General features: G+C 58.0%; 4 protein-coding genes across 4 annotated transcripts; 1 reads left to right on the top strand and 3 right to left on the bottom strand.

Moving 5' to 3' along the window:
• Nucleotides 1–22: 22 nt before the first annotated feature.
• Nucleotides 23–881, bottom strand: BKCO1_3300036 (cfem domain-containing protein; the record flags this gene model as incomplete). The annotated part of the gene is made up of 3 exons (XM_020274533.1): nucleotides 23–510; nucleotides 594–732; nucleotides 795–881. 3 exons carry the CDS (start codon nucleotides 879–881, stop codon nucleotides 23–25), a joined length of 714 nt encoding a protein of 237 aa, XP_020129376.1.
• A 2,255-nt stretch (nucleotides 882–3,136) lies between these two features.
• BKCO1_3300037 (uncharacterized protein) lies at nucleotides 3,137–5,222 on the bottom strand (the record flags this gene model as incomplete). Its single annotated transcript, XM_020274534.1, has 2 exons — nucleotides 3,137–3,942; nucleotides 4,178–5,222. The coding sequence occupies 2 exons, from the start codon at nucleotides 5,220–5,222 to the stop codon at nucleotides 3,137–3,139; spliced, it is 1,851 nt and encodes a 616-aa protein (XP_020129377.1).
• Nucleotides 5,223–8,623: 3,401 nt separating this feature from the next.
• On the bottom strand, nucleotides 8,624–9,498 carry BKCO1_3300038 (lipopolysaccharide-induced transcription factor regulating tumor necrosis factor; the record flags this gene model as incomplete). The annotated part of the gene is made up of 2 exons (XM_020274535.1): nucleotides 8,624–8,780; nucleotides 8,843–9,498. The coding sequence occupies 2 exons, from the start codon at nucleotides 9,496–9,498 to the stop codon at nucleotides 8,624–8,626; spliced, it is 813 nt and encodes a 270-aa protein (XP_020129372.1).
• A 1,186-nt stretch (nucleotides 9,499–10,684) lies between these two features.
• On the top strand, nucleotides 10,685–12,490 carry BKCO1_3300039 (uncharacterized protein; the record flags this gene model as incomplete). The annotated part of the gene is made up of 3 exons (XM_020274536.1): nucleotides 10,685–11,010; nucleotides 11,068–11,628; nucleotides 11,677–12,490. 3 exons carry the CDS (start codon nucleotides 10,685–10,687, stop codon nucleotides 12,488–12,490), a joined length of 1,701 nt encoding a protein of 566 aa, XP_020129373.1.
• Nucleotides 12,491–12,958: the final 468 nt, after the last annotated feature.

The following is a 12,958-nucleotide window of genomic DNA, read 5'->3' on the forward strand; positions in this document are numbered from 1 at the left end:
CCCCCCTCCTTCCAGGACCCGATCAGATGGTGGCGACGAGGTAGCCCAGGCCCATGGCAACAACCAGACCGAATTTCTCTCCGGCCCTATCCACGCTTCCTGCATTGGCGGTGCTCGACGAACTCGCTGCGCTAGACGTTCCCGAGGCGCTGCTTGTAGAAGACGCACTGTCAGCCGACGACTCAGTCTCAGTGGCAGAAGCGCTCTTGGTGGACGACATGACGGTGGAAGAGGAGGCAGCAGCCTCGGACGACGACGACGACGACGACGACGTCGCCAACGCGGTCACGTTGCCTGATGGCAATGGCGTGGTGATGAAGGCGGTGGTCGTGGTGTTGGAGGGGGCGGAAATGCTGCTGGTGATGGTGGTGGTGGTGAGGACTGACGAGGACCCTGCTGCCGATGACGACGCCGACGCCGACGACGACGACGACGACGACGTCGCGGCGGCAGTGGACGACGCCGAGCTCGAGAGCTGCGAGCAGATGCCCGTCGACACTTGTTGCGTCTCTGCGATTGGGCCGTGTGTGTTAGCGGGCGGGCACGGGTGAAGGCGGGGAGGAGCCCGGGTAGGTAGCTGGTATTCCACTTACTCAGTGCATCCTCGATCGAGCACGCGTCCGTCACGCAGCCCGTGATCTTGTCGGTGAGCTCCGACGCTTTGGCGCACTGGCACGTCTGGTCCGTCACGGTGCAGCCAACTTGCGGCGCGCCCGTCTCGAAGCAGGAAATCTGTCGGGCAAATCAGTCAGCACGCTCGGAGGAGGGGGAGTTTTTCAGGGGAGAGAACGTACGGCGCAGCTGGGAATATCGCTGGTGGTGTAGGCAGCAGAGGCGAAAGATGCCCAAACGGCAAAGATGGCGGCGTAGGAGAACTTCATCGTTGGACAATTCTTTAGGGTAGGGATGATGTGGAAGTGCAGGTTTCACTGTGGAACAGGCGTTGTGTCTCTTAAGAAGGACGGCGACGGGCGGCCTTTTTGCTCGGCAGGCGATTGGCAGGAAGGATTGTGAGATGTGAACAGTTGCAGCTTCCGCAGCACAGGCACACGACCCTCGAAGAGGCAAGAAACGAGCGTGTCGACGGCAAGAGGAGCAGAAAAAGCAATTCAGAGTTTCCCCCGCAAAACACTGGAAGTCGCAGGTGAGTTTGCTGGTAGGGAACGAACACACCCGGCTATGTAAATAAGTACTCTGACAGCCCCCGAGCTGAATAGCAGACGATTGCATCTAGACGCGTCGACGCCCAGCCTCAGCGATAATCGTATTGTATGTACGAAGGTATTGGAAAGCGGCCCAGCCCGGCGGTTCTCTCATGGGCGTGGCGCGATTTTCCAGGATCCGGGGAGTTGAAACGCAGTGTCGCACCGGTGGCTCCGTTGTGCTACGCCGAAGACCCGATTCGCAGCGGCCAGAGAAGGCAGTGGTGGCCGGGCGGGAAGAGCACAGGGAGGCTGCAGCTGGTCATTTTATCTTTTTCTTTTCTTTTTCTCGGTCGTCGTTGCTTTTGCCTCAACGGCGGTTTCGGTGGAGACTGAGGCTTTTGCTCCACAAACCCGCGGCGCCGGCGAGCTAATGATGACGGCAGCGTGCACGCGCTGCTGCTGCTGCAGTGCGATGCGTGCCGAGCTGAGAAAAGAAGAAAAATGCATGACCGGGGAGGCCGCAGCTGCAGCTCCTTCGCTCGCCTTGTCCTTCTTGCTTGCTTACCTCGTACCTCGTACCTGTCATCTTTCCGACCGGCACATTAATCTGGCGTTGTCCTCGGCGGCGTATCCTGGTTTGCAACACGTCGTCGTCCCTTCTCGCACGCCACCAACGCGGCATTCGCCACTGCAGCAGTATTGCAGAGAAACGCATTCATTGCTCAACTTCTCGGCCGTTTATGCGGCGAGGGCGGAGGGTGATGGAAGAGCGAATCGGAATCTCCTCGAGCTTTTTGACGGGTCAACTAGCTTCATGCATGCATGCACGTGCATGGAGCCCGGAAAAAGCAACGACTGCATGAGGTGCTTCTGTCGTGTCAAGGGGCTGGGGCAGAAGAAAGAGAGAAAATGCTCATCCCAGCACAAGACGCAGGCTTGGAGACCTCTTGGCCTCCTCCTTCATTGTTTCCTCGTTGGGACTGCGTTGCACCTGTGAGCTGACGAGATAAGGTTGCAGGAAGGAGGACCTACGCCATGGCGGCCGCTTGGCAGGGGCAGGGTAAGCCCAGCCTGCACGAGTTCTTGGCTCCTGGAGCGGTTGGTTTTCAGATACGTGGTAGCTTCCCACCTTTCTGATCGAGACTGCCTGGCTTTGTCGGTTGGTGGTGCTCGACCTACCTGACCAGATGGATCTGTTTGCTACAGCAACCAAATTGCGTTTCACTGCGTGTGATCAAAGAAAGGTAGCTCCCCCCTCTCGAGTGCCGATTCATAAAGAAGTGGGGTGTTTCTCGAAAAATACAGTGAGATTCAAGATAACTGATCCTTCAGTGCTCTGCGAAGAGGCACTACCCTCTACGAGAGCTGGAACGCGCATCTAGACGTTGACGCAAGGCTTGTGACTGCACAAATCTATCCAGACGTATGGTTCAGCCATTCACATGAGCGAGATTCAATACCTTGGTTGGGCAGTTATGAGAATTTGCGACCCGCTATGCCAAGACCACGTGACAGAAGTGCTCAGTATATAAACCCCTCTTACGCTTCTGTCTTACTCCGTAGTAAAGCTGTTAACATGAACGCTCACAGTCGAAAGACACTATACTTTATCATTATCATTGTCGTTACTTTTGCTGGCTCTTCGCCTTCCTTCTCCTGATCTCTTACTTGGGACATCCCATGATGTAGAGCAACTGAAACTAATGCTGCACATCATCCCGAAGAACTGATGACGAGCAGCGTCAGGTATGCAGCATATTAAGTGTTAGTAATTTATCGCCTCTAACGAGCAGATTCAGCACAAAAAGTAAGCCCTTCGGAAAAACAGCAAGATATGTCTACTGTTTGCAATTCCAGACCATCTCAATTTTCTGGGGGAGAGAATCAATTTAACCAATCCTACCACTCGTTCAAAGAGCATTGACACGTTACACTCAGAACTCCCCACAAACCCAAAGAAGATCATCCCATCGCCAGCAAGCCAACCCCGTTCACACCCCAAGCTCCAACCCCTTAAACCCCGCCGCAATCTCCGCCACCCTCGCCTTCATCTCCCTCAACGGATCGCACGCCCCTCCCCCGTTCCCCATCCCCATCCCCACCTCCACCTCCACTTCCGGCGCCGGCGGCGGGGGCGGCGGCGCAACCTCGTCATAACCCGGCGGCGTCGAGTCGTCATCAAACCAGCCGCCGCCGCCGCCTTGCCTGCCCCCCACCCTCCCCTTCACCATCCCCCTGCCCCTCCTCCTCCTCCTCACCATCGACGTCCCCCACACCCCCCACTCATCCCCACCCGCCGCCCTACTGCCCGCCGCGGCGCCGTCAAACTCTTCAACGACCCCCGTCTCCTGCTCCGGCTCCGGCACCTGCTCCCCCTCCGGCTCCCGCTCCTCCGCCACGAACCCCTCGAAATTCCACCCACCACCACCACTCCCCCCACCACCACCCAGCACCAACCCATGCACAGACGGCACATCCAACCCCCCCTCCACCCACCGCGCCAGGCCCCTCACCGAGAAATCCTCGACAACCCCACTCGCAGCATCGACATCGACATCTATATCACCATCACCATCGCCGTCGCCGTCGCCGCCACTCTGGACAGGTACAGGTAGTCCAGGCAACCACGCCAGCAACCCCCGCGCGTGCAGCCGCCGCGTCAGCGCGCCGAGGACGAGCGAGTCGCACGCGTCGCTGCAGCGGGGGCGGGCGTGGCTGCGCGTGTATGCGGCGAGGGGGGCGTGGAGGGCGTGCAGGATGCGGGTGAGGGCGTGGGAGCGGGTGCGGTTGAGGTGGTCTGCAGAGTGGTTGTGAGTTGAGGGTGTGAGTGGGTGGGTGAGTAGTGGGGGTGGTTGGTGAGGGTGTGAGGGAGGGAGGGTGGAGGGTGTTTGAGCGGGTGGGGCAGTGCGAGGCGGGGCGGGGAGGGGAGGGGAGAGGAGACGGGAGAGGAGACGGAGAGGATGGGAGGGAGGGAGGAAGAGAAGGAAAGAAGAGAAAGAAAAGAAGGAAGAAAAAGAAAGAGGCGTACATACCGATCTCACTCTTCGGCACCGCCACGCACTCGCCCTCGCCCAGCGGCCTACGCGCGCACCGCTGCGCCACGCGCGTCGCGACCCGCCACTCGCGCTCGCGCCGAAACACCCACGCCACGCTCATCCAGCGGCGGGCTGGGGCGCCGAAGCCATCAACCTCCGTCGGCAGCGTGTCCTGCAGCCTGCGGATCCAGTCGTCGGCGAAGCGCGACACGGCGTCGTGGCAGCCGAGCTCAGCGACGAGCTGTGCGATCTGCGCGAGCTGCTCGAGGGACACGGCGCGCGGTACGGCGCGCGTGCGGAAGTGGAAGATGTGGAGGAGCGTGAGGAGCGCGGAGGGGGAGGGGAGCGCGGTGAAGTCGAGCTCAGCGGGGGCCGGGGAGGAGTCTTGCGGGCTGGTTGTGGTGGAGGAGAGGAGGTGGGCGAAGTGCGGGGAGGCGAGGCGGAGGATGCTGGATGAGGCGAGGATGCGGAGGGTGTTGGTGGGGGAGGGTGGGCCTTGCGAGGGCTCTTTTGCGGATGGTGGCGGCGGGGCCTCTGGGATGGGCTGGTCGGGGGGAGGGGGGGACGGCGGTTGCGAGTATGGCGAGGGATGCTCGTCGCTGGGCATCTGCTCCGTGGGTAGCGGGATGTCTGGAATCTGCTCGTCGGGTGGAGGGGCGTCGGTCGATGGCTCGTATGGCTCGGAATACTGATATTCGGGCTCCGGTTCAGGTGGAGGTGGGTCGTCCAGTTTTTCGTATTCCTCGGGATACTCATCGATGGATGACGGAGGAGCAGACTCTTCGGCTGCAGGCCATTCTGGGGCTGCTTCGGTTGACGTTTGGTCAGACTCCGGAACAGGGGTGTAAAAGTCGGAGGACGGGGCTGCGGCTTTTTCAGCTGCTTCGACTGCTACTGCTTCTGCGGATTTCTCTTCCTCTTGGGGGATCTCTGGCTCTGAGTCTCCTGATGCATGGTGCGGGACTGCCAATAGTAGAATAACATCTCCTTTTGGATCCAGCTCGTATATTTCGTTGGGTCTGGGTTGGGAAACTGTCGCCATGCTCAAAGCCACAAGCAATCTTGTCGAGCCTGAGGGGAACGTGCGATTGTTGCAAACTTTTGAGCTGGCTGTTGCTCCTCTTCACTCTCTGTTGTCCTACGTGTCAACGCATGAGCAGTGATGTATTAAGTCATGGCGCATGTCGATTGGGCAAACTCGGCATGCCCTGCATGTACCCCGCTACATGTCATATGCATGTAAGCGGGCGACGGCATACCTATTACTGGTTCGTGCCGCATATTTCGCAAAGTGCATGTTTCTTTATCGCCTGTTGCAGTTTCACCCACTTCAGCTTTTGGCCTGTCCGCTCACTAAAGACGATGCAAACATGCCCACTCCCTGCATATGCAGACAAGGATCATCACCACTTGTTGAACGTACGGATTCAGGACTGATGAATCCAAAATATTCTCAATCTGCAACGCGGAGACTCTTTAATGCCGGTCTTCATTTACTTCCGAGTTCTATATTCATTAGTAACAATTGATGGTGTATGTATCACATTCGGTCATGATCATCGGAATGGTTCTGGTAAGTCACTGCCGCCACAGCAGCAAGGAAAGTAATTCATCAACTTGTATGGGTTCCCTTCGGCTCATTTTCCTTGCCAGCTTTAGAGCCATTATCACTGTCTTGCAGCCGAGAGTCAAGATGCTCCGCGGCACGTCTAATTTTATGTATTCAGACCAATATCTGCAACGCCCAGTGACTGCAGTGCCGATCACCAGACCAAGTTAGTCTGTCCATATTTACGCACGTAGCTCTGCAGAATGAACCGCGAAAATTACCGCCCTTGACTCGTCGTGGTTCACGCCGCAAAGAAGGCGCATTTCCCGATCTCACATCGCACTTCTCGAAAATTGCATTTCCGTAAATGGCTTGTCCACATGAACTCGAGATTGAAGATTTGCTCCCCATCACTAGTAGTAAATGATGAAGGTTGGCGTCTATCTTCACTGAGCAAGATCTGTCGGATGCGTCTACTCGCTGAGCCCAAAGACAGTCATTCCCAAAGAAAAGAAACTGGCAAGTGACTTTTTCTCGACTTTTTCAGTCATCGAAGCCACAGAACTCGAGAATGGCTCAGTAGAAGTGAGAGAAGGACCATGGACACCGTCTGCTTTTGAATTGGCCCCGGGCGTATCATGTGAGTGACAGCAAGCAGGCGCAGACGCCAAACGAGCGAAGCCCCCCTACGCATTGGGTGAGCGCGCGGAACGACCCTGCATTGGATCTCACATGCATCTTTCGCAGCGACTAGCTGGTGTTGCTACGGCACGGGATCCAGTTGAGGCGGCGCTCGTGAGTGGTCCAGGGACAGGTGGCGGGCAGTGTTTTAAAGCGGAAGCTTGCCTTCCAGCAACCTATGGGAATCAACTTTGCTCGAATAAAGATTGGAATTAAAGCACGCTGTCGAACTCGCCCTTTCGGGGAGAAATCGAACGCAGATCAGAAGCTTATCTTCGATCTCAAGCCGCCAACGCATCAGTTCGCTCAAATGCCATCTTTACTTGAAGCCATCATGAACACTTTATGCTCTTCACAATCATTGCTCAATGCTGCCAGTCGATATTAAACCACCATGATACCTGGGCATGTCCTGCACCACGATATCTCTGCACGTCTCGGGTCATGGTACTGTAATACCTGTTCAGCCTACCGGACCCGAAGTCGCTCATCCCACACTTTGCCGAAAGCTCAGGTAATCCTTTCGGCGCTTGTTCTGCTGGCAGGAGAGTCTCGGAGGCGTCTCCCAGTTTATGTTGACTGACGGGCTCACCGATGGTCGGTCTTCGGGCCACCGCAGATCTGGCCGCTTTTCCGCGTCTTGGTCAGGATCACGCACCTGCGTGAACGTTTTGTGCAAATGACATGCGGGCGTTCTGAGGCACCGGGTCGGCGGCGCCGGTATGTGCGTTGCATCAGCCGAGGAAGCGGCATGGGGGTATCTTTGCAGGGTCTATATGAAAAGGACGTTGCTGGTCTCTGAGAAACGCTACTATCCAAGAATTGGGGGCAGTAACATTACTAAACCTGCATTCAGGATGTACTGGACGGTCGACTTTCTCGCTTCCCTCCTCTTGCCTTGTCCGTTTGTCCGCCCTTTGCAAAGCGGACTTCGCGGCTACTGCCAATTGACCATCACATTGGAGCATCGAAACGCATTTTCCTTGGCTGCAGATCTTCATCAGCATGCGACAAAGCTGCATCGCCGGATTCGGTAACAACGACGCAGCCTTCCATTGTCCCTTCCTGAGGCTCGGGTTTCCGCCATTATTATTGCAGAGTACGAGATAGTACGGCGGAGGCAATGATATCCGCCAATAACACGCAAGAGCGGAGAAAAAGAAAGTGTGCTTTTCAGATCCATATTGCAGGTCCCATTCTCTGCAACTCCCCAGCACGCATCCGCATGCTCCACGTCAAGAAACACATGTAGCCAGCCAGCCACCGGCACCCTTTTAAACCCCCCTCCTCGCCCAACCCTCACCCACGTGCCCTGATCCTCCCTCTTTCCAACCAGCCAGCACCAACAAACCTCCGCATGACAACGCCCCAGCACGTGCAGCAGCAGCAGCAACGGCCACACGTCTTTCACATGCGTACCGGCACGTGCCGTACCCTCCCTCCCTCCCTCCCTTCCTGTCTTTCCTCCTGATTGATATTAGCGCGTCGTCGTAGCGTGGCGCAAGCCCAAGTAGTGCAACCGCAGACGGCGACACGTACCTAGGTAGGTACGGTAGGGTACCCAGCGCGGTCGGGCCAATAACAAGCGCTGACGTAGTTCCCGTGGTTCGTCAGTAAATACTACTTGTGGCGGGGCGGTTACTATATTTAGTGGTGGTTCGTTCCTGTTGGAAGGATGTCATCTGAAACAAATTTAAAAAAAAAATGGGGACGGAAAAGCTAGGTTCGTGGAGAGGGTTTTGCAGGGATTCGGTTTCGTGGGATGAACGAGGTTTGTTTTCTTTTTTGCGTTGACGAGACGCCGTTCGGTGGTGCGACGGTTCCGGTGACGCGTGGTAGAAGAAGCAGTACTACGTGGGTATGAAGAAACGGGGGGTCTTTCAAAGTAGTAGTTGGAAGAGATTTTGGTCTCTGGATTCTACATTACAGTCATCGCACATGGTACGTGAAAGAAGAATCTACCATTACAAAAAATCAACACGCGCGCACAGCTCCGCCATTTCGCGTTTCGAACTCCAGCCACCGCCCGCTCTTCCAGTTGCGTTGATGGAAAAAGAGAGATGGAAGCTGTACAGAGAGGTATCATGAAGGAGAAAAATCAAAAACAAAAGGTAGGGGGAATAATCCAAAGAGCTCTCGACTCATGGCCGCGCCGAGTAGATGTTGAGATGTCGTTTTCCCGGGCATGGCGAAGGGGGAAGGGCAGCGGCTTTTTATGCGTGCATGTGCACCTCGGTGCCGCCGGAGCGGTGCCAGGTGGCGAGGAGGACGCCGCACTTGCCGCACTTGTGCTGGACGTCCTTGGTGCCGCTGATCAGGTAGGGGATGCAGCCGAGGCAGAGGCAGATGCAGACGCCGAAGGCCCAGGCGCTGTGGAGAGAGAAGATGTTAGTTTTTTCTTCTTGGTAGGGGTGAAATGGATGGTGGCTTACTGAGTGGTGTTGCCAGTCTGGTAGTTTGTCACAGTCAGGGCGCGGTTGGCGCAGGCAGGGCAGTCGACGGGTGCCGAGGAGCGGGCCAGGTTGGCAAGAGGAGTTGCGGTGCGGTACTGCTGGGAGCCCGCGGGCTGATGCTGCAGCGGCGGCTGCTGGGGCTGCTGCTGGTGTTGCTGCTGAGCGTAGTACTGGTTCTGGTCGTAGGGCGGCTGCTGGTAGGCGTGGTCGGGCTGGATGGTGTATTGCTGGTGGGGGCTGGTAGAACCGGTGTGGTCGGGGTACACGGGTGCGGCAGGCTGCTGCGAAGGGTCGTTGGGGTAGTTGCTCATGGCGACTGATGACGGCCTGTCAGTGTCTGGGGAAGAAAAGACGCTCAGTGGCGGCGGCGGAGTGGTGGCGGAGGTGAGGTATGGCGACGAGGCTGGAGACACGGCGGGCGACGAGGGGTAGGGCGCAAGCTGCGGTTCGACGGGCATTTTCTCGTCGGACAAAGGCGCAGGCACGGCGGCTGGCCGGTCTGGTACCACGTCCACGGGAATTTTCTCTTCTGCTGGCTCAGCGGGCGCAACGCTTGGCTTGGGCTCCTCGCCGGACGCGGGCGGTGTCTTTGGCTTCTCGGCCTCGTATGGCGGGGCAGCGGTATCCATGGCCATGGTGGTGCAGGTGCAGTTCAATTGGGGAAGGCTGTTGGGGAGGAAGAGCGGAGGGGGACGGAGACGACATACCTCCGGTCTGCTGCTGCTGCTTCTCCATGATGACGCTAGGATAAGCTTGTAGGATGCGGCGCACGGCTAGCTCGTTTGGAATGGTGGATGATGGGCGGTGGGGGCCAGAGGATTACGAGAGTGCTGTGGAGGCTGCTGCGGTAGGACAAGTGACGGGCGGCTGGAAAGTTATATAGACAAAGGGCGCACAAGTCTTGTCTACGGGATGGGCAGCGTGCTAGGGGCAACGGGGCGATTCCAGGCAGTACAGCTGGGGCAGGCTGCAGCGACGATGCCGGGTTGGGTAGTTGGCCCCCAAGGCGGCGATGCCTCCTGGAGTGCAGCCCCCAAATCCAGGCACCTCGACCCAATCAGCGGCTGCGCTGGCGGCCGGGGGCCGTATTCATGGAAACGCGGCGGCTCGGGCTGCAGATCGCCCTTTGCGTGGTCAAGCCGGGAGCCGCAGCGCGGGCGGTGAGGGCGTCGAAGGGCGTGAATGGCATGGCAACGTCATGGCTGGCTTCCTTGGGGCTGTGGAATTAGCCGGTGCTGCTCCACAACACCTGGGCTGTGCAAGAACAAAGATTGAAGACGGCGAGCTTGGGTGGTCTTGGCTAGTGGCTTCTTTCGCTGGGAGCCGCAGCCAGCCCCAGTGCCAGTGGCGTCCATGACTGTACCTAAGCGAGGGCGCCATCGGGGCTGCGCTGTCGTGCAACCTCTCTTCTCTCTCTTCTTGCTGAACTGTGCGCGCCGAGTCGCGGCCGAAGGTGTTGGTGGCTGAAGCAGAGGGACTGTCACCGCTTTGCCAGCCTTATCTAATCTGTGCTTCTTCCACTCCGCACTCCGCACGTGATGTAACCCAGCGGTGCTGGTCGCACCTCGTCCAGTTCCGCCCCGGAGATTGCACGCCACTGCTGGATGCGATGGGACGCGGGGCAGAAAGCTGGGGGAGGCGTTCGGCCGGCGAGTGTGATGAGGAGCGGCGCGTCACAAGCGCTTGGCTGCCGCTTCAGGCAAGAGCCGAGGTCACCACTGCCACTCGTGTGCCTCGACAGACAGCTCCCGCCAGAGCACCCTCTTCGACCACCATTTCTCCTGTCGTCGCGAGAGCCTTTGCCATGCGACTGCTGCCATCATGAGCTCGCAACCCTCATCCTCCTCGTCCGCATCCTCCTCCGGGAAGCCCGACAAGCTCGATCCGGTTATGCGCAACGCTCTCCGCTACACCCTCAGCGCCCGCGAGTACAAGCTCCTGCATCAGTATCTGATCTCCCGCGCTCCTCCTGCTGCCCGCCAAAGAGCTCCTCCACCCCGCCGCTACGACGCCATTGTCAAAGCCACCGATGACTACAATGCTGCTGCCGTCCGCGCTTCGCTGCGCCTCGCCTTGTCTTCCTTGGCCGCGCTGAAGCTTTGGGACCTCGTCTCCGCCCGCCTGCTCTCTGCCCGCAGGCCCGTACGGTGAGCGTCCGCGACCGACTGCGTCCATGTCCTGCTCTAACTCGTATGCTGCTGCAGTGCAAAATTGCCTTTCTGGAAGTCGCGAAACGTCCGCCTCTCCAGCTCCCTCGCCCTGATCTTCTTCTTCCATCGCATCCTCCATCGCTTCTTCCTCCGCCTGCGGGACAGCATCCTCGCAAACAACGCCAAGCCATTCCGCCGCCGCAACCCTCGCGTCACAAAGGTCCTCACCTCGCGACTCGCTCCCGCCATTGGCGCAAGCCTGTCGGGCTTCTGGCTCGGCCTGTGCCCCGCAGATCAGCTCAGAATCACTGTTGCCATCTACGCCTTCACACGCTCGCTGGAGTTCGTATACAATGCCTTGGAGGACAAGGGGCTGTTCAAGAATCGTCCGTGGTGGTTTGGCTCGTGGTTGCTGTACCCCGTGGCCTGCGGCCAACTGCTGCATGCATTTGCCTTCGACCGGGACTGCTTCCCCGACGCCTACGGCCGCTTCATACTGAAGAACTCGCCTCAGTATATCCAGCCCAGGCCGTCCCATTACACGGGGCAAGCTCCATGGCCAGACACATATGCAGTGGTTGACAGCCTTGCCGAAATTTCCCGCCAGCGCTGGCCGTAAGTCGCCTCGACCATGGTACGCCCCACTAGCTGACATGCCCGTAGTCTGTTCGTTTCACCCATCATGTTCCCCAACAAGCCAACTCTGCCCCGGACTTTGACCGCCATAGCTCCCATCACCTCGCCCGCTCACCCTGCAATCAAGAATCTCTCTTGCGCTCTCCTCCACCCACACGACCCGTCGTGCGCCCGAACATACATTTCCTATTTCATTCAAGCCTTCCCTGCTCTTGCTCGTTTCTTCACCGTCATCTTCGGTGTCCTTTCGCTGGCCAGATACAAGGCCTTCATCGATGCTCCCTTTGCCGCCCTCAACCGCCTTGCGAAGTCCATCCTCCGCATGTCTCTGTTCGTCACCGGCGCCATCGGCTCCAGCTGGGCGAGCATCTGCCTCTTTCAGCAGTACATGCCACGGAACTTCCTGCCCACCCAGCGCTTCTTCCTCGCCGGTTTCCTGGGCGGGCTGTGGGCTTTCTTGGAACGTCACAACGGCCGCACCACTTTCCTGTACTCGTTCCGCTTGAGCGTCGACAGTTTTTGGAAGGTCGGCGTCAAGCGTGGCTGGTGGCGAGGCATCAAGAATGGGGATGTGCTGCTCTTCGTCGCGAGCTTGGCCGTCATCAACACCATGTATCAGATGGACCCCAAGTCGGTGAATGGCGGCGTTGTGAGAAAAGGGCTAAGCATGCTACGCGGCGATGGATGGGTGGACCGCGCGCTTATGCATGAGAAACGTGCGAAGAGGGGAAAAGGGGATGATGACGTTTTGGACGAGAGGGAGGTCAAGGCGACGGCAATGCCTGAGAGGGGCGCGCTGAGCCAAAAGGATGAGGAAGAGATTCGGCAACAGGCGGCGTAAGTGTCGCTTGCCCGCCCTTCCGTTATTCATGACGTTGATGATACCTGCTATGCACTCATTGGGTTTCCTCTTTTGTTATTCTTTCCGGGGCGCATGGCGTCTTGTTGCCGGCCGATTGCCGAACATGGATATTGTCGGGACGACATCATGGTTAATGCGTCAATGTACGAAACACAGGATTACTTCGTCGGCGAACAATTTGCGCATCGTGGTCACCGACGTGGAACATGACTTTTCCTTGACCTTACTCTCGCCGTATGTTTCCGTCAATGCCGCACGTTGGGCTGGTCTGATGGGTAGAGGCGGGTGTTTGCTGACTAAACTCAGCTGAAGGCTGCGTCTCACAAAACGGAAGTCCGCCCGCCATCATTCTGCCGATGTCGCACATGTGATGGATTCCATCTCGGAGGGTTTGTTGATCCGACGGATGCATTACCCAGAGTGGAAAGTGCCCGTTCAGGTAGTAAA

This window comes from Diplodia corticola (assembly GCF_001883845.1).
Source record: "Diplodia corticola strain CBS 112549 chromosome Unknown scaffold33, whole genome shotgun sequence".
Classification (NCBI taxonomy): domain Eukaryota; kingdom Fungi; phylum Ascomycota; class Dothideomycetes; order Botryosphaeriales; family Botryosphaeriaceae; genus Diplodia; species Diplodia corticola.